The 19,722-nt window shown below is 40.6% G+C and overlaps 1 protein-coding gene across 4 annotated transcripts in view; it reads left to right on the plus strand.

Moving 5' to 3' along the window:
• Positions 1-19,722, plus strand: part of SEMA5A (semaphorin 5A) — a 166,618-nt gene that overhangs the window by 54,610 nt on the left and 92,286 nt on the right. For all 4 annotated transcript variants that reach the window (XM_089516372.1, XM_089516375.1, XM_089516373.1 and 1 more), the window contains exons 2-4: positions 1,962-2,161; positions 10,133-10,232; positions 16,322-16,367. In XM_089516372.1, the coding sequence (XP_089372498.1) occupies positions 2,029-2,161; positions 10,133-10,232; positions 16,322-16,367 (279 nt within the window). In that variant the 5' untranslated portion in view covers positions 1,962-2,028. The remainder of the gene's footprint in view (positions 1-1,961; positions 2,162-10,132; positions 10,233-16,321; positions 16,368-19,722) is intronic.

Consider the following 19,722-nt stretch of genomic DNA (forward strand, 5'->3'; position numbering starts at 1 on the left):
AAGAAATGGAGTAAAAGCTTGCTAATCAGGTGATATGGTAACCCACAGCCTTGGGACAGGGAGAATTTTAAAGGTGGCAAAATACACCTGGTGGCTGTTGCATCTCCTGTGGCCTTCCTTACCTACACTACACTTGATATGTGTTTCCGGGCTGTCTGCTGCTGCAGCAGCTTATGGAAAGCTCATTGGTACCCCTTGGGAAATGTTTTTCCCCTGGGCCATGCAACACTGTTCACAGGGCTTGTATAACAACAAGACCCATGAGCCGTCTTGCCTTGTTCCTTTGTTGTTGTGTGCCCTCAAAGTTGTTTGTGACTTATGACAACCCCAAGGTGACCCTATCATGGGGTTTTCTTGGCAAGATTTGTTCAGAGGAGGTTTGCCATTGCCTTCTCCTGAGACTGGGAGAGTGTGGCTTGTCCAAAGTCACCCAGTGAGTCTTATGGCTGAGCTGGAATTGAACCTCGGTCTCCAGAGACCAACATTCAAATCACCACACCATGCTGGCTCTCAGAAGATAGGTACCCATTGCTTTAACCATGGGTAGAAGATGGGTATCCATGGCTGAAGCCACTTTATATGCAAAAATCAAATTTATTATTTCCCCTCACCCTCTGACCCTGTACCATTTGCTGTCATATTTGTTTCACCTCCTGAAGACCTAGAGAACCAGAACTATTCCCTGAGACTTCTGCTCAGATCCTGAGACCTGACATCCTTAGGGTAGGAAAAAGAGAGCTCTGGGAGGACAGCTCTTTAGCCTTTTGTTTTTGTTTTTTTAAGGTAGGCCCGTAGCTGTTGCCACGTTTTCTGACCCATGGCATTTGCCAGGTGTAGAATCTCTTTATAGCTGTGATATGTGACCTTTACATATTGCAGAGAATCCAGGGCAGTGTTCTGCTCATTTGTTTCATGTAAAATGCTGGCCAGGCCTTGTGGGTCTCACAGCCATCCTTTGCAAACAAAGAGTGAACCTTGAAACATACCAAATATGAGCCACATTGAGTCTCATTTTGGGAGAGAGACAGGGTATAGATAAATAAATAAATACTCTCCCCACAGCTAGGAGTTGTAAAAGACGCTGTCCTTCAGGGGAGCAGGTCTGTCACTCTCATTTTGTCACAAAAAACCTCTGAAAAGCTTAAAGTCAACTCCAGGGTTCTGTGGAACACATTCCCAAAGCCATTGTTCACAGCAATTGCCATTTCTAGAAGCTAAGCGAAGCGAAGTACATTGAATCATTACTAGGAGATAAAAATGAGCATCATTGGTGCAAATAGCAGCATTCTCTAATAGGTCTCATTTATTCTTCCCTTTCCCTGGGGCAAACTATATAAAAAGGATGGCAACAGTGCTATGTGTACAATAGAAGTATATAAAATAGAACTGCTGTATAGGAACTCCCAAGTACAGATTCATAGAATATTCATTGCAAAGATGTGCTGGCCCAGGAATGCAAACAAAGTCACTCTATAGACAGTTTAAAAAGAAAAGTGATGCTTTTAGAAATTTAGACATTTATGCCGGTATTTGTGCAAGATGCATAAATGTTTCCTTTCTCCATCTCTCTTGCTGTACATAACATTATCATCTGTATTCTTAATATATGGGTAGTGGGGAGAGAATGGACAATGTGCTGCTAAATCTCTTTTTAGATTTTGTATGCAGTTTCCAAACTGTTCTTGAGCATATGGGCTCTGTAACAGTTGCACGTGAATGCAAGGACTATTCTCCTGAGGCACTTGTGGGGGGTTATATTATGCCACCACTGGGCTGGCTGCTGAATTTTCCACTGAAGTCAAAAACAAAAAACAGCAGAATATCAGAGAGCTTTCAAACCCCTTCAGTCTAAGTACGTGCTCTCTGCACATCTTGTCTGCAAGTAAATGCACTTTCCCCAATAATATATAGGCTAGCTATCCTTTGTCTAGTGGTAATGTTGTTCTTGTTGTATTCTGCAGGCCCTTTTCACATCTGAATACAAGGAGAATTACTGGCTAAAGGAAATGTGAGCGAGCAAAGGCAAACATGGCCAATATGCAGGATGCTGTTCAAATGGTTGTGCTGCTGATCAATAGCCTTGGAATATTAGGCTTGGGAACAGTGACAACAGAGGATTCCCAATGTCAGCGGGTTGAGCACCCTGTTATTTCAAGTGAAGGTAAGCAACCAAAAGGGGGCCTTTGCACATGCTATTCTGGGAAGAAGAACAAAATTGACAGTTTTGGCCTTTGGTCCAACTTTCTGTGTTCAGGACATTTAATTTTATACTTGAATTATTAGAAGTCACTGCTCATGGTTGGGCCATATATTAAGTTTCACTTCTTTGAATTATTGAGCTAATATATAAACATTAAGCATGATAGTTTAACCATATGTACAGTTTTGTCATAAGTGTTGTTATCTAATGAGGTGGTACTGTTAAAAATTGTGCAACAAAGAAATGGAACTGTGAATCTTGTTTGGATTGGAAAGTCACTTATTCATCATCTAAAAGGCCTGCCATTTACTACAGAACAAGCTACCATGGTACAAACATAGGTTGTCACTACACAGTAGCATATACACACCCCCAGGGTGCCGTGACGCCACGTGCCGCTCCACATGGCGTGCAGCATCATAGCCCTCCTCTGGCACTGTGTCCATATGATGCAGTGCCAAAGGAGCAACTTTGAGCCACGTCGCCATGGCTTACATGCCTTTTCCAGCAGCTTTTTGTGGCTCCTTTTTGCGCCCTGGAAAGGCCGGATTAGGGCTGCATTGTGTGTGGTTGCTGCGGCCCTGATCTGGCAAAAATGGAGGCGCTTGCAGGCCGCCCCTTAAAGGACGTCTGTACAGCCCCCTGGTTCCCTACCCCTGCCTCTTTAGATTGAGGGACATTTTTGCCTCTTGTCAGCTAAATAACTATCTCTTTGGGGGGTCCTTCTCATCACCTTCCTTAGGGAGGAATATGGACTTTTTATTGTCTAGGCATATTACTTAATCTGTCATGTTACATTTCAGTCAAGGCATTAACTCTTACATCATTACCAGATATTTTTTTCATGTCCATCTTAGCTACTTTCACAAAGAGGCCTTATTTATGGCTCTCACATTTGTAAAGTATTTTATACATTTGAACCTTAACATCCTCTTGCTTTCTTCCTAGCAGGCATTTCTATACTTAGCACATAGAGGACCTTAAACGTAACATCTGTGGATGAGTGCACAGACATTGTTATACATAGCAGCATTCTCTCTCTCTCTCTCTCTCTCTCTCTCTCTCTGTATCTCTATAGAAATTATCACATTAACTAATAAACTAGCTTATCTCTTCCACCTTGAATTCAGGATCTGGGACACTCCCGGATGTTATCATACATAAATTGCTGCCGATCTAGCTGGGATGCTGCTATCCAGATGCATCCTGAGTCAAAGCCTTGCTCAGCCAGCACTTTTTTGAAGTTGGGGAGTTTCCAACTTCAAAAAGTGGGCGCCTGAGCAAGGCTCTGTCCCAGGATGCATCTGGGCGGCAGCGTCCTGGCAAGATTGGTGGTGATTTAGGTATGATAACATCCAGGAGACATCCCAGATCCTGAATTCAAGCCAGAAGAGATAAACCAGTTTATTTGTTAATGGGATAAACTCCTATCTCTATCTAACAGACATTCATGGAAGATAATAACTTTCCATGGCCATTATAACCCATTGTAGCATCCATTACTATAATAATGATCATTTATCCATTCAGTTAACTCATCATTGCAGCCTATCTGAGAACAGAGATTCTTTCCTGTTCTCTATTACCAGTATTTATGGTTATTTATCAGCCAGGGACAGCATTATCAGCATTAGAACTGTTGGTAGTACAGTCCGTCCTTGCCTTACGCAGGGGATCTGTTCCGGACCCCGCTGCATAAGGCGAATTCATGCTCGAGCCCCATTGGAAACAATGGGGCTCGTGTGTGGCGGCGTGCGTGCGCCCATTCATTTGAATGGGACGTGCCGCCCCTGGTGCCCCGCAAGTGCCCCGCGGCTTTAGCGCGTACACTCAAGACCGCGTAAAGCACTCCCGCGTATATCGTGGGTGCACTGTACCAGGGTTAGAATAATTTGCTGGAGGCTGTGTAACAGCCCAACTTTCATCTATCAAGTGCTGGCTTTTATAGTATCTTCAGCCTCCGTCTGCCCAGTTAGAAGCAATGTCACTAGTCTTGGTCAAAAGAAACAATTATCTTCCCCTCCATTCAGAAATGAGATGGTTCTGGCCCTTTATCAATGACCAATCAACTTCTGCTTCCTGATTGCATCAGCCATCACATATCATAAGCCTTTCATACTAATGGAGTAAAAAAAATATGATTGTTTTCTTCTAGAGATTTGTTTACTTAAAGATTAAAATTGGATTTAACATTCAACAAAAGCAAGATAGGAAGTAGGAGAGCACATATAGGATTGTGATAAAATATTTTTTAGATTATATTATATAAATGTAAGTGATATGATCTAAGATGATGTAAGATACAAAGTTAATGTTTATCTTTTCTTTTATCTGTCTAATTTATTAACTGTACTGAGTGTAATTTGATTACATTAGCCTATTGAATAACAGTATTTTATGAATAAAAATAATTTTTTAAAAAAGATTTTTATTTTCTTACTTGGGCTGTTTCCCCTTATCACTTTGTTTTTAGTTAGACTGGCTTCATAGTTAGACTGGCTTCATGCCTAGAACTAGCCTGTAAGCCTAGATTCATAATACTATGTTGTCAAACACACAATAAGAGCTGCTTTCTACTTTGAATAGGCATATTTGTTCCCTTGGTAGCCAGGCTTCTGGGTTGCAAATTTTGCAAAATATTCTTCAGATTAGCACACATCCTGTAACAATGGCAGGGGCATGGCTCTGATTCTAGGTATTTTGAAGTTACAGGACCCAGCTTACTTAAAAATTGGTCATGTTTGTTGAGGTTGATGGGGAGTTGGAGTTCAACAACACCTGTGTGTGTTGGGGGGGGGGGGGGTCAGTTTGCCTCATCCCCAAAGGATTGTATTTATATATCGATGTGGTTAACAAGCTTTGCTTTCTTTCCCTGGGCTCCATTTTCATTTGATCCGTTAAGGAGCAGAGACGGCATTGAGACAAAAATGGAAGCTCCACCATTGGCATTTAAGAAGCAGCCATGCTCTAGTTCTCTCCTCCTTTCAAATTTTACTTGCATGTATAGCAGCTAAGTCCTTGATACTAATGACAGGGGAAGGTTGCCATACCTAGCTGTCATGGAAGCAAGAGGTGAGGCGTTAAAAAGGCATCCAGAAACAAGGAGCTTCCAGTACAGCTGCTTTCTGAAAGTATAACTGAATGATAGTTCAGATGGAATTGGGGGGGGGGGGGGTTTGAGATGCAAGTAGTGTAGTGGTTTGAGTGTTGGAGTGTGCCTCTGGAGACAAGGATTTGAATCCCACTGGGTGGCCTTGGGCAAGTCACACACTCTCAGCCTCAGAGGATTGAAGAAATCTTGCCAAGAAAACCCTACAATAGGTTCGTCTTAGGGTCAGCATAAGTCAGAAATGACTTGAAGGCACACAACAACAGTAGAAATGAGATGCAGGTCCCAAGGGACTCAGAAACTAGAAAGGGGCAAAATGTGGAAAGACTGTCTGAGAGTAAGTAAGGCATGCTAGCGCTAACACCAGTGCTTGGAAGCATTATGCTTTTGCTGTACAGCTTCCCAAATTCCTGAGTGGTCATGGAAGTTGTAGACCAAAACAAATAATAAAATAAAATAGAAAATTAACTATTCCAAATCTGGCTAAGACCTGCTCATTCAGCTGGAGCCATCATGATGACCAATTTGCCTTTCACATTCCCAAATTGCTAGCTAAAAATAATTCCATAATCTCTTAACTATGAAGAAAGATGGATAGGGAGAAACCACTTAGAAACAGTTGAAGATTACTTGTTCTTAGGAGCCACATTCAGTGGTAAGGTCTGATTCTTAATACTTGAGACCACTTGTTCTTTTTCCTCGTTTTGTTGGATCAGAAATATAGCTGCTTAATCTCCCGCCTTGAATTTTTTTTGTGTGTGTGGTTTTGCTGCTAATGGGCTTCCATTTCTCCACAGGGAATGTCATAATTGCCAGTGTTATTTCAGTGTACCAGCAGTGAACATATTGGCAATTTTAGCAACTACAAAAGTTAGCAATGGTGCTAAAGAAAGGTGGAGGGGGTATACCAATATGAATGAATGAATGAATGAGGGGAGTAAATGGCATATACGCTGCTAAAAGTAAACAGTGATTACTCAGTGGGGACAGAAAACCTGTAACACCAGCAGGGTGTGTATAAATAATGTCCTAATCTGTTCTTCTTACAACATTTTGTTGAGTAACTGCTGTACATCCAAAGGAAACAAGTTATCACATTGATGCATGCAACTACTAAACTGAATCCCATGGGTTACTGCTGTAGTAATGAAAATCTGCTAAAATGGGCTCCTTTGTTTCACTTGGCAATTGTAGCAGCTGAAATCATCTTTGTAGTGGAAGATGCCCAGCCCAAGCAGAAGTAACAAAGGAGCCACTTCCTTTTGATAGGAAGACTTTTGTGACAAATTCAGGTACCATACCATCATTGATCCTGCCATCTACACACTAAGCTTGAAGATTGTGTTTTCTGAAGGAATGTGGACAGATTGTGGCCAGGTTTGGAAGAACCATGAAGCTGTTTCTATGCATACACAAGAAACTTTTCTCTCTTGTTTTGGCTCTCCTTCCCAACAGCTGCTTTCCCTATATTTTCCCCAAAGCCACTCATTGCAGCCAGAAAAACTTCCCAACACAGCATTTTAAGGCTTCTGCCTGAAGGAAAAATCAGCAGTCTCATGCTTGCATGTTCAGGTTAAGCTAATAGGCAGATCTTATTTAAATTTTGATTAACCATCTGCCTTTAAACCAGTCAGACTGCAATCTCTGTGTAACTCCCATTGGACATATGCAGTACTTACATCTGATTCTGTGTGCATAGGAAGGAGCTGTAAATGACTTATTTTATTTCATTTTGCAAGGACTGGGAACCTAAGCAAAACTTTTTCTTCTTCTTCTTTTTATTTTAAAAAAGGTATTTTGCTTTTTTGAAATCTGTGACACATGGGTTGATGGCAAACTGGCATAAATGGGGATTAATTGAATGACATCTCCTGTAGCAGACGGCAGAACAAATGCAGCAAACCTTTTTACACAGACTGCTGGAATTGGCCTGATGACATATGGAATGGGAGAGCCGTTTAAAATGTAGTTCTCTGTCTCTTGTTTCCTTGCCCATATGAAACTGAATTTTTGATTGAACACATGGTCTAATGAAGGTGATAAATTTGATTTTTCATATTGTTGCTCATGAGTGACTATTAGGGAACATTCTGTTATACTCGAAAGGGCTTGGCATACCTCAAAGTACCAAGTGTCAAGGTTTTCACTTTGTCATTTCAAGTTCCTCGGTGCAAGAGAACATCTTCACTTAGTTGGAGTCACTGGATATGAAAACAACAATGTTTAGGTCAGGAAGGTGGGATAGAAATGGATACGGAAAGAAAATTAGAAGAAAAACACCAGATTGGAAAGATTGCATTCACACACTGTAGTACTACTTAGGTGCCATATGCCTTCAAAGACTGTTTGGTAGCTTTGGCTGGTGAAAAGCACAGAACATAACTCACCTTCTCAGGAGGATGGCGTCTTCAGAAAAATAGTATAACAATGCCCTAGCTATATGCAGCCTTTTCAGCAGAATTTAAGGTTCTGGTCACAGCTTTCTTACCTGGGCCCATTTCGACTCCTGAGACCCATTTTGAAACTTAGAAGATTTTCAGACTTGCCTGCATTGCTGGTAAAACATCCTCCAAAAATAGCTGAAAGGGAAAAGCAGCCCCTGTGTGTGAACGCTGTGAGCACTCTTTAATCATCATGGAAACGAGGCTCCCCCTAGCGTTCTTCAATCGTTGCAAGGGAAGCAGGGAAGCAAGGCGATTTTTCTTAACGCAAACTTTGCCTCCCTCTTCTTCTATGGATGTTTTTTAGTAATGTCGTAATTCCTTGCTTTCCCCTCCATTTTATTTCTCCTGTCCTTTGTTTCACTTGTCATCTTTTTTCTTCCCATCCCACTTTTCCAATTCATACTCGTATTTGCTATTTTGTAGATTAGAGATGCACAATACAGTATGCCCATGTTTTACGCGGGTGCGTCATACGCAGCTTTCAGCATATGCTGAAAGCTGCACCGGAAGAGCCCGCTGCATGCCCTGGAAGAACTAATGGGGTGCTGCATACGCTGATTTCCCCTTACGCAGAGGGATCTGGAATGGATCCCTGCATGAGGGAAGGGCACACTGTATAGTTTAGCCTTCCAAGTATTTTAGACCTCAGCTTCTAGAATCCCAGACCAGTGGCCAAGATGGCTGAGGCTTATGGATGCTGAAGTGCTAAACACCTGAAGGACCAGAGTTTGGGAATCACACTCCTACGTGAACCTCTTCATCCTCAGGCTTTTCATCTCCTCACTGGAAGTGTGAGGCTTTCATTTCTTCATAAGGTCACCAGTGAGGAAGTGCCTGTCTTCTAACCACTTAAGCTCTGATGGGTCTTGTTTTAAGTCTTATCCCTTCATCCTCTACTCTTTAAATTATTTTTTCTCGCTTTCCAGTATTAACCGTAACTGTGTGTTGGGATCCACATGCATGTGATGGCCTTTCCCATGACCAGAGTCTGATAACAGTTAGGCTAGAAGTGTCAGAGGACCATATGAAATTGGTTAACCAACTCCCCTTCTCCAACTCAACTCAAACTTCCCATCTCTGGGAGTGAAGGACTAAAAAGAGAAGCAGTAGTGGGGAGAAAGAAAATAACTTAATCTTAATCTGCAGATCTTGGAATAATTACTTTTTGGAGGCCTATAGCTTCCCCAGCCAGCATGACCACAGGGATTCTGGGAACTGTAGTTCAAAATTACATTTCCCCCCGAGCTCTGGTACTAACCATCAACCATAGCAACTTGGAATGGGGTGGAAAGGCTTTCTTGGCCCCCCCTCTTCACTTGAGGTAGCAATGGGCAAGTTTGGTTCATGAGGTGTTGTACTACAACACTCAACAGCCCTACCCAGCATAGACAGAGGTAAAGGATTGTGTGATGTTTAGTCCAACCATCTGCTTGAGGTGTTAACAAGGGGAAGTGGCTATTGAGGAACTCTAAAAGAGTTATCAGGAGTGAAGTGAGCTCCTATCCCAAACCCAGCAGTTAGGGACTCTGATTTCTCCAACTTCAGGACAATGATTATGTCCTCCAAGGCTTCCTCCAGTGTTCCAGACCAAATGTGTTTATGTGTATGTATGCCCCATTATGTTTTCATTTTATATATGTGCCTAAGTAAACTAAATTTCCTCCTAAATCAGATATTGTAACTAGGGTACAGACAAGGAATGAGAAAAACTGGCTTGCATGAACTATGGCTTGTACTAATGTAATCAAAACTGGGAAAAGAAGAGAGATGACTGCAGAAAACAGAGGAGGGAAAGAGTCATAATAATAATAAGTCTTGTAAACATTGGAATTTTGTCAGTGTTTTAAAATCTGGAAGGTGATCAGTGCCCATGTTGTGTAACTTGGGGGCAGTACAGACCGTCCCGAAATGGTGGTCTGCACTCGCCCATTTTAACTGCATAACGACACTGCAGCTGCCAAACTGCATGGCGTCCCTCCGCAGTAAAAAGAACCCACTATAATCATGGCGGTGCCCATGTGGAGAGGACGCTGCCATGATGCTGATGCCTGTACGGACTAAGGTTCTGGAGCGTGTGGTTGCCACTCGCTCTGGAACCCTAGTTTCAGCAATGGCACACCACTTTTGGGCGGTGTGTCTCGCGCCATAGCTTAGAAGATACCAGAATCAAAGTCCTAGGACAGATGATTGTAGTAGAGCAGTGATAACTTCCTATTTTATAAGACTATTGTAAAGATTTACTGGAATAATAAAGATAAAGTGCTTGAATGGCATCAAAGGCTGTTAATGCAAAAGCTACAAATTTGTAGTATTAATATTTGAAGTATTAATATTCTGAGATTTCACACACACATACACCCTTTTTTTCTCTTCCTATAGAAATTGCTCCCTGGTTACATGTGTTCAGAGCTGAAAATGCTGTTGACTTTTCTCAGATAACGTTTGATCCAAGACAACAAGAGCTTATTGTTGGAGCAAGGTAAGATATTTTTAAAAAGTTGTGTCATGTCAGAAGGCATTGTTCTCTTTTTTCAATGAATATCTGACAAAATATTTGTTTTTAATTCATTCTACTTTATAGATTTAGGGCTTTGAATGTAGATATCAAAATACAGAACACAGATGCTTGTGTATCAGATTTCCACATTCAATATAGAACAGGATTTCTTTATCTGTTTATACTCAGAGGAAAGTCAGTACATGCTGCTTAGAAAGCATTGCTAGAAAAGGCTGAGTTTTCTAAAGCATGAAAGCATTATTAGATCTCAGTCTTGGAGTGCTTCCAGATGAGGCTTTTATTGTTTACATGGCTTTTCTCATTTGTGGAATTTTATGCATGTTTTATAACATTGTTTCCCATGTGTAACACTCCCATCCTTCCCCATCACTTTTTTGGGGTTTCTTACTTCTTACATTACAAAAAGTACATTAAGGGGGGAAAGATGGAATAATTGTCCAAAGTCTTTTAATTGATATTGCTGGAAGATTTCCAACCAGAAGCACCTTCAGTAACTGCTTCTCTAAGAAAATTAGTTCAGGTAGTTATTAGATACCAGCGGGTCATTGATATCTGCATGGGTTTGGTTCCAGAACCTCCTGTGGATACCAAAATCTGTAGATGCTCAAGTATCACTATATACAGTGGCATAGTAAAATAGTGTCTCTTATATAAAATGGCAGAACCATGGATTGCATTTTGGATTAATTTTTTTAAAGAAATGCTTTGAAGCTGTGATGGTTGAACCCAAGGATACAGAATCCATGGATATGGAAAGCCTAAACCTGCATAATCAAAAGTACCACATGTTGCAGTTCTGGTGTTACCAGTGTGGCATTATAAATTGAAATGACCTATTCACAGAGATTATAACCAGATTACAAACAAGGAATGAGAAAAACTGGCTTACACGAACTATGGCTTGTTCTGAAAAAAAATGGCAGCAAAATAGGAAAAAAACAAACAATAGCCTTTATTGTACATAGAAAAATAGTGCATTAAAAGAAAGATTTGACTTTTGCCCCTCTTTGTGATACAGTAGCCTTTTCTCTACAGAGAATATTTTGTAGAGGAAACAAGTAAATATATTCCTTTGATAGTATAAAGTGAAGATAGTTGTGTTAGTTGGAAAGCTACTTCCCCTGCTTAGTGGTACCTTTTTAAAAGCCACCATCCTTTATTTGGAACCAGAGCAGGGCCTATGGTGAAGTATGTCAATAATATAAGTTCTCCCTCAATGAAATTGCCAAAACAATTCTATTTTTAAGTGCAGGAGAAATGTATAAACAGGTGAATGTATATGCACCACTTTTAAAAAATATCCTGCAGTTGGAGGAGTAAGAATAATGGCTGATTTAGTCAACCATTTCCTAGTAATTATATCTGTCATGTGGATTGTGAAGCTGGCTTACAAATGGTTGCAGAACCTGCTGTCCATCTTCTCCTGGAGGTGGGATTCTTTTTAAAAAATTATAGTTGTTTAGAACTGCCTTGTGAATTTTCAGCAAGAGCCACACACTGTTTTTTTGGCTGTGAGCATAAGCTCTTACTAACCTCAAGTCAGCCCAGAGAATGAATGAAAGAATGAATGAATGAATGAATGAATGAATGCTGCAAAAAGTAAGACACACAGTTGCTTAAATTTGCACAGCAGTACCTTAATTTAGGATACAATCAATGAAGATCTTAGCATGCTACAACTTTTCCCTTTCTATTATGTTGGGTTTGGATCCAGCTGTCAACAAGTGCTAACTGTCTTTCTAGAGATTTTCAGCTCAGGGTGAGTTTTAATAATAGTGATTTAAGGAAGTGGCTTCACAGCTTTTTTTGTCAGTTGGCATTTCCCCCCCCAGAAAAGCCAACCAAAAAAAAAAAAAAAAAAAAAAGAAGAATAATTTTTTTTACTGAAATGATGCTGTTTGAACACAGCCTGCAGCATCACAAACTGCAGCATGAACAGACCAAGGTTCCTGCTTATGCATGTTAAAATTCTCATTCTGATTAAATTAATGACTAACATCAATAATGTTCATAGTGTTATGATGGGGCAGTGCCAAGTATTGCTTCTCAGCTCAGTTTTTTCTATAGTGCAAGCTGACTCTGGTGACATCCTCCTTGCCTCTAAAAGGACGCAGAGGGAGCTTTTGGGCAGACTGGTGAAATGCTGCTATTTGGGCTTTCTTGAAGAGGCTTTGAACCTGCATAAAATTTTATTTCTCACTCTGCCCCAACTCATTTATTTTTCCCTGATTTTTACTAGGCTTTTCCTTGCATAGATCCATCCATGACTTCACTTGTCTTCTGATAAACAAAGCAAAATTGCCAATCTGAGGAGAATAAAATGCATTTTCCCCCTATAAACATGATAGACAGGCGGAGTGTGTTCTTTTGGTTCTGCTGTTATGCAGTGGTTCTACTCTTTCTTTGAGGGACGAATTTAGAAAATGGTGCTGGGGGACTCCTGTTTGACTCCCTAGCTGTTGGCCTGTGGGGTCCCACAGTGGTCTGTTTTGTCTCACATACTGTTTAACATCACACATGAAACCTCTGGAGAGGTCTTCCAGAGGTTGTGAGTGTGGTGACACCAATATGCTGATGACATCCAACTCTCTCTCTTCTTTCCATCTGATTCCAAGGAAGCTGTCTCTGTACTGAACCAGTGTCTGTTGTCCATAATGGACTGGATGAGGGCAAACTTAATCCAGACAAAACAGAGATATTCCTGGTCAGTTAAAAGGCAGATCAGGAAATAGGAACTGTGCTGGATGGGGATTAAACTCCCTCTGAAATTTTAGGCTTGGAGCTTGAGTGTTCTCCTGGACTCAGCTCTGAGTCTGAAGGCCCAAGTTTCAGCCTCTGCCAAGAGTCATTTGCACAGCTAAAGCTAGTGTGCCAGTTGTGCCTGTTCCTTGGGATGTCAGATCTGGTTATGGTCACACATGCCTTGATTGCATCCTGTTTGTATTAACTGTAATTCACACTACATGGGGCTGCATTTAGAAACTGTTTGGAAACTTCAGTGGGTTCAAAACGCAGCAGCCAGAATGTTGACCACAGCCAGTTATAGGGAGTATATAACTCCTTTATTAAAACAGTCTCACTGGCTATCAGTTTGTTTCCAGGCCAAAGTGCTGGTTGTGACCTATAAAGCCCAATACGGATTGGGTCCAGACTATCTGAAAGGCCATTTCTTCCCATACAAAGCTGCAAAAATGCTAAGATTTTCAGGGAAAGGCTTTCTCTCAGTCTCACTGGCATCACAGGTTCACATGGTGAGGACACAAGAGAGAGAGGCTTCTTTGTGTCTACTCCCATCCTGTGCAGTGCCCTTCCATGGGAGGCTAGCCTGGCCTCCTCCCTGCTTTTCTTTCACCAGGAGGCAGACATTTCTGTGTAAGCAGGCTTTTTTAATGGTTAAGCAGAAAGAGTTCTTTTTACATGCCTGTTTTATTTGCTTTTAACTTTTGATGGCATTTAAATTATTTTACAATGTTTAATGTGGGAATTTTAAAATGTTTTTAAAAAAATTATTGTAAACATTTTTGATTTGCTATTTCTGAAAGCCACTGTGTGTATCCTACTACAGGAGAAAGGCAGCATATAAATGAAGCAAAAATAAAATAAAATAAAAGGCTTAATAAACATTAAAGGTAAAGGAGTCCTTCCAGTTTCCCCTCCAGCAACTCTAGGTGGGTCCTCTTTGTGCTAGCTCAGCAGGCCACACTCAAAGTGTTGAGGGACACATACTGACCATGGATATCCCATCTCTGACTTAAGAGAGAGTGGATTTAAATGTAAAAGTCTAAAGTGGAAAGATATAAGTGGCTGCACCAAATTGTTACACAGTTCCCATTTCCCAAAAGAGTGAGATGTTTCAGGGACCACATGAATGTGGACTTGAATATGTCTTCAGCCCCCTTTCATGTATGATTTATGTAAAGAAGCTTTAGTGTATGGAACAGAAAACAGAGCTGCAGCACAGCTGATTTTGCTCCTTATGTCATGACTTCCCCTATTGTAGTTTATAAGCATAGAGTGGAGAAAATGAGATCAAAAGTGTGGCCTAAGTATGGATTGTGAGAAATCTGCATCATTGCATTAGGGATTTCATGTTTTTGCTTTTACACATTGCCCATTTATAGCCCTCAGAGGATAGATGTATGTATGTGTGTGTATTTGTGTGTGAGAGAGGAATAGGAAATTTATTCAAAGCAGCAATGGAAAAGAAATAGTCTTCATCTGGATTTAATAAATGGAGACAGTGGTGGTGAGAGAGGCTGGAGAAGAAGAAGAATTTAAATATAATATGAACACCTATATAATAAAACATGAAATTGCCTGCATAGTTATTCCTGAAGCTCTTGTGCTTTTTAAATCCCCAGATTTCTGTTGATTAAAATAACTTGAAGCAAACCATAAACTAGATCTGTGTTACTTTTTTTGTGTGTTTTTACTGTTAGTATGTCATTCTTTTGTTATATGTTGCTTGTAGCCAGTCAAACCAAGAAACTTTTTGCAGTGGCTTCCAAATATCATAATATGATGTTTTTTTGGCCTGTTCCACATGGCCGTAAAGTATGTCCCCAGGACGTACTAGGGTTAGGAAAGGGCACACGTACAAAATGGCGGTGCCTGTTCTACAGGGGCACTGCCATCTTGATGTAGTGGATGCTTAGCGTCCGCATGTCATGCGGCGCTAATGATGTTGTGAGTGCGCCATTGGCACCTTGCGGCGTCATTAGTGCACCGCAACAAGAAGCGCCATTTTGGCACTTCTTTTTTGCAGCGCCGGGGAGCCTTGCGGTTTGGCCGCTGGGGCTCCTCGGTGCCACTAATGGCGGCGGCGGCAAACTGCCGCTTTCAGGCGGTCTGTAACATGCCATAGTGTGACAATGTGGGAAGAACATTCCCTATATGAACATCCAGTGTTGCCTTCTACAGAGATAGGACAGTAGTCCATTTAATCTAGTTCATTCTCTCTGCTGTGATGGGAAGCATTTCTCCAGGATCCCAGGGAGAGATTTTATGCACACCAGCTGCTGAAGGAAGGACCATGAATGAGTGGTAGAGCACATGTTGCACATGCAGAAAGTGACAAATCCAGCCTTTTCTATCTCTGGTTACAAAGGTCAGGTAGTTGTTAATGGGAAAGACCTGTACTTGAGTGCTGCTGTCAATCAGAGTACAGTGGACCCTTTTTATATGCTGTGGTTTGGTTCCAAGATCCCCCATGAATAACAAAATCCATAGATGCTCAAGTCCCATTAAATATAATGACATAGCAAAATAGTGTCCCTTATAAAAAAAATGGAAAATCAAGGTTTGATATTACTTTTTTTTTTAACATTTTCAAAACGTGGATGCTTGAATCCATGTATAAAAATAATCTGTGAATAAGAAGGGCTGACTGTATTCAGTAGTGGCTTTGATAAGGGATAGATGGACTTATGTCTGGGAAGCTTTCTGTATCCTGTGTCAGGGTTGGGCAATGCTTGGGATATACTGGGGACCTCACACATTTTAGCAGATCAGTAGACACCCACCAGTTTTCCTCTCCCAAATGTGTTGTATTCATTTATTTATTGCTCCAAAGAGGAGAATTGCTGTACCTGGAAATCTCTAGGAACAGTGATTCTCTTCTAAAGCAAGTCATAGAAACTTCCTTTACTATATTTATAGTCACTCCTAGATTGAAAAATAAATTAAAACACATTTTCCTGGGATGTGTGGCCCATGGTGGTCTGCCATAGTCAAAATTGTCTTCCAGATCCACTAACAATTGCCTAGATTTGTCCTATGGGATCCTCCAGTTGGAAATGCTTGGTACTGAATTTGGTCTCTTATTTATCCTCTGTACACATTTAGCTACTGTATTATGTACCTCCCTTCTGTCAGTGTTCTTTATGTCAAAGCCTATGGACAGGAAGTGATTCCCCAGAAATCTGGCTTATTTTTTTGTGCCAGTGTGGCCACTTGGTTTAGAGTTAGCACAAGCCTCTGATCTCCTTGTCTCCTAATTCATCTGCATACCTTGCATACTTATTGCTATTTCTCCTCTCTTTCCCCTCTAGAAACTACCTCTTCAGGCTACATATTGAAGATCTTTCTCTGATCCAGGTAAGATTTCCTCTGTATCAACTCTGTAAAATAAATAGGTAATTGGCTTCTTCTGTACATCAGTTACTTCCCACTTTTCTTGTCTTTAACCTCAGTTAGCTCTGAGGCCCAGCTTTCTTATTCTTGTTAATAAGATTGCTGCTAGTTGCAACAATTTCAGGACAATGAGCACAAACCTCTGTTGCCTTCTGTGTTTGGCATCTAGTTTATTTTCTGGCATGGAAAACCATTCTGTCATGTAAACCTCCATCTACTGAATGATATGGTGCAGCTCAGAGGGCACAATCACAGCAATGGAAGTAGTAAAAATCCAGGAGATGGAAGGGACAAACCATTGGGAGTGGATTTCTGAAGGTGTTTGCTCTTGAAGATGTCATTGGATTTGCCATGATTCTCTTTTCAACTTCATTGGAACATGGGATTGCCCAAAAAGACCAAAGAGGATGACTTCTTGCCTATGCATTTTTGCCTATGATAATGTATATGTTCAGATGCCAGCTTAGAAGTAATTGCTGTCATGTAATGGAAATGCAGTACATTTTATTGGAACGAGAAGACTGTTACTGGGTGACCTGTTTACCTGCTCAGATGGGTTAACTTCAAGGCTCTTGCTCTTCCTTCTTACAATCCTTTTGTCTTCAAAACAGATTTGGACAGATTGGTGCCTCAAAAAAGGGTGCCTTCCAACAGAGTAGTGTTTCTCAGGCGATCTGATTTGGAGTACTACCAATATTTCCCCCCAATGTGGAAATGTCTAACACTATATTGGTGCCCCTTGCCTACAATTGTTTCCTTCTTTCCTGGAAAGTCACCAGGGACAGACACCCAGGTCCAAGGACCACCACTTTGAGTGGCACTACCATAGATGACTTTTCTCTGTAACACACAGCAGCCCTTTTGGAGAAGCTGGAAAAATGTGCAAAAGCAGCCACATATTACAGACAATGGGGGTGACATCTGATGCCCCTAATCACAATGTTGACACATGAAAGGGAAGGCTTTTATTTGTGGTCTTTATCATATATTTTTGCTTTTTTAAAAAAGGAAAGAAATGAAATAATTGCTTTCAGTCAGCAATAAAAAATGCTCCCTGTTAAAAATATTCTGGGGAAATCAACACAAATGTGGTCTTTCCTGGCACAGGCTGTCAAAATAAATAATAATAATAATTGTATAAAAATATCTTTTTGCTACTGTAATTATGTAGTCAATTGCATGGCTAGAAGTGTTAGTTTATGATTCTTGGTAATATAAGGCTCTATTTAGATGTGGGTTACTGTGATTTATTTATAATAGCAACCAGCTAGTATACCTGATTGCTCAGGTATTCATTTGGAAATTAGGAACAGTTTTAAGCATGTTGAGTTCTCTGTTTTAAAATCTTTTTGGGGAGGTGTCTGGTAGCATTAGGTAGTATTTTCAGTGTTAGATAAGATGAATATTTGTGTGTGTGTGTGTGTGTGTGTGTGTGTATATATATATTTATGGCATAAATGTACATGGAACATCTCCGTTTTTCCCAGGGTTGTGCTGTGTAGGTTCTCTATTGTTGGAATATAGCCCTTGCCTATCTGTTTTACTAGTCTTTTCCTATAGTGATCAATATAGAATTTTCACCCATAATTACATACTGCAAAGCATCAGCCAGATGCCTAGTTTGGTTTTTAACTTTCCCTTTTAAAGCATGTACCAATAGCCTTGAAGGTCCTGCCTTGTTTTAATTACAGAATTTGCCTAACAGAAGATCACAGCATGTGCCACCAGTTCAACAGCATTATTCCAGAATCCTGCCAAGCGTTGCTAAAGGGTACAGTGGGAAGTAAATGCCAAATATGTTCAAGCGCATTTTGACACAGCTTGAAGTATTTTCTCATAGTTGCTTCTCAATTGTATTTTGAATAATGCTCATTGCATCTCTGAGATCCCAACAATTGTAATATATTGGTAACATGTTTTTTTTTAAATCAATTTAAATTAGGAACTGTTCACAGGAGTTGGAATTAATGCTAAATCCTGTAAGAGTTAGCACAGTCAAAACATGTGCATTGACCTTGAAAAAAAGCTATTATGTTAAGAATCATTAGGAAATGGATTGAAAATAAGATGGCCAGCATAATTCTAATACATAATTTTATAGTATGCCTGCATATAATTCTTAAATGCTGCATGCAGTTCTGGACATCCCTTGCTGACAAGAGTGCCATAGAGTTAGAAAAGGATAACAAAAATAATCAGGGATTGAGATATCTTCAATATGAGAAAAGGTTAAAGCACTCTGAGCTTTTAAATTTAAGATGGGGAAAGACAACTAAGGAGGGACATGATAGATGTTTATAAAGTGATATGTGGCATGGAAACTGCAGATAGATGATTTGTTTTCTCTTATAATAGTTTCATTTGGAACTCAGGACTTGGATACATCAGCAAAAATAATCTGGTTACAGTTTAGAGTATTCTGTCCTGGAGCTGCTCCAAATTCAGCCTGTTAGTGCCACACCTGTCTTTAATATAACACACTGAAACAAAAATGATGTCCACACGTTGCTCTTGCCTAAATTTGAATTGACATTGCTTCCCCCCTCCTTCTCCTTGGAGCTGCTACCCTCCCAGTCAAGCACTTCCCCAACAGACTCTTACAAGCAAAGTCACTTGTTTTGAGGTCAGACTATGTGCCCAGCCGTGCCATCAATGGTGAGGTGGTAGCTTGATTGATCCTATGGTTGATCTCATTGTTGGGTGCCTAGTTCTGCCCTCAGAGGAAGCAACTTCGCTAGTGGGCTGTGCTTGGAAGGCAGCAGTGGCAGCCCTGAGAAGAAAGAAACTTTTTATTTTTATTTTTCAACTTGGCTGGGCTTGGCTATGGAGCGACAAGTAGTGCTGAACATTTAAATAAAAATGGTGAAGCTTGCCACACACAAATCTATCCTGTTGCCACCCTGGTTCAGATGTACACATATCAAAAAGACTGGACTTTCCTGGAAACTGTGGAGCAAGAAGTGAGTTTTTAGAAGTTGCATTAAAGCCTGAAAGAAGTACTTTCATTTTGTGCCCTTTGGTGAGTGTCCCTATACAACCAGAATTGAAGTGAGTACACTTTTTTTCCCCCTCAGTGAGATTGGCTGGATTTAGGTTAATGGCCAAGAACAAGATAGGCCTTTGCATAGCTCCAGAACAAATGTGTGAAATTCATTGCCACAAGACATAGTGTTGATCTCTACCTTAAATCTCTTTCAAGTGGAATTGGACAATTTTGGGCAGGACAGCTAAATGGATCCTATTTGTTTTGAGACAGTATATCAGTGGAACTGGGAAGTATAGTTGCGTCTGTGCCATGCCTATTGGCTTTTCAAATACA

The sequence above is a fragment of the Sceloporus occidentalis genome, unplaced genomic scaffold (genome assembly GCF_023333645.1).
Source record: "Sceloporus occidentalis isolate IW3139 unplaced genomic scaffold, rSceOcc1.0.p SCAF_3, whole genome shotgun sequence".
In the NCBI taxonomy this organism is placed as follows: Eukaryota; Metazoa; Chordata; class Lepidosauria; order Squamata; family Phrynosomatidae; genus Sceloporus; species Sceloporus occidentalis.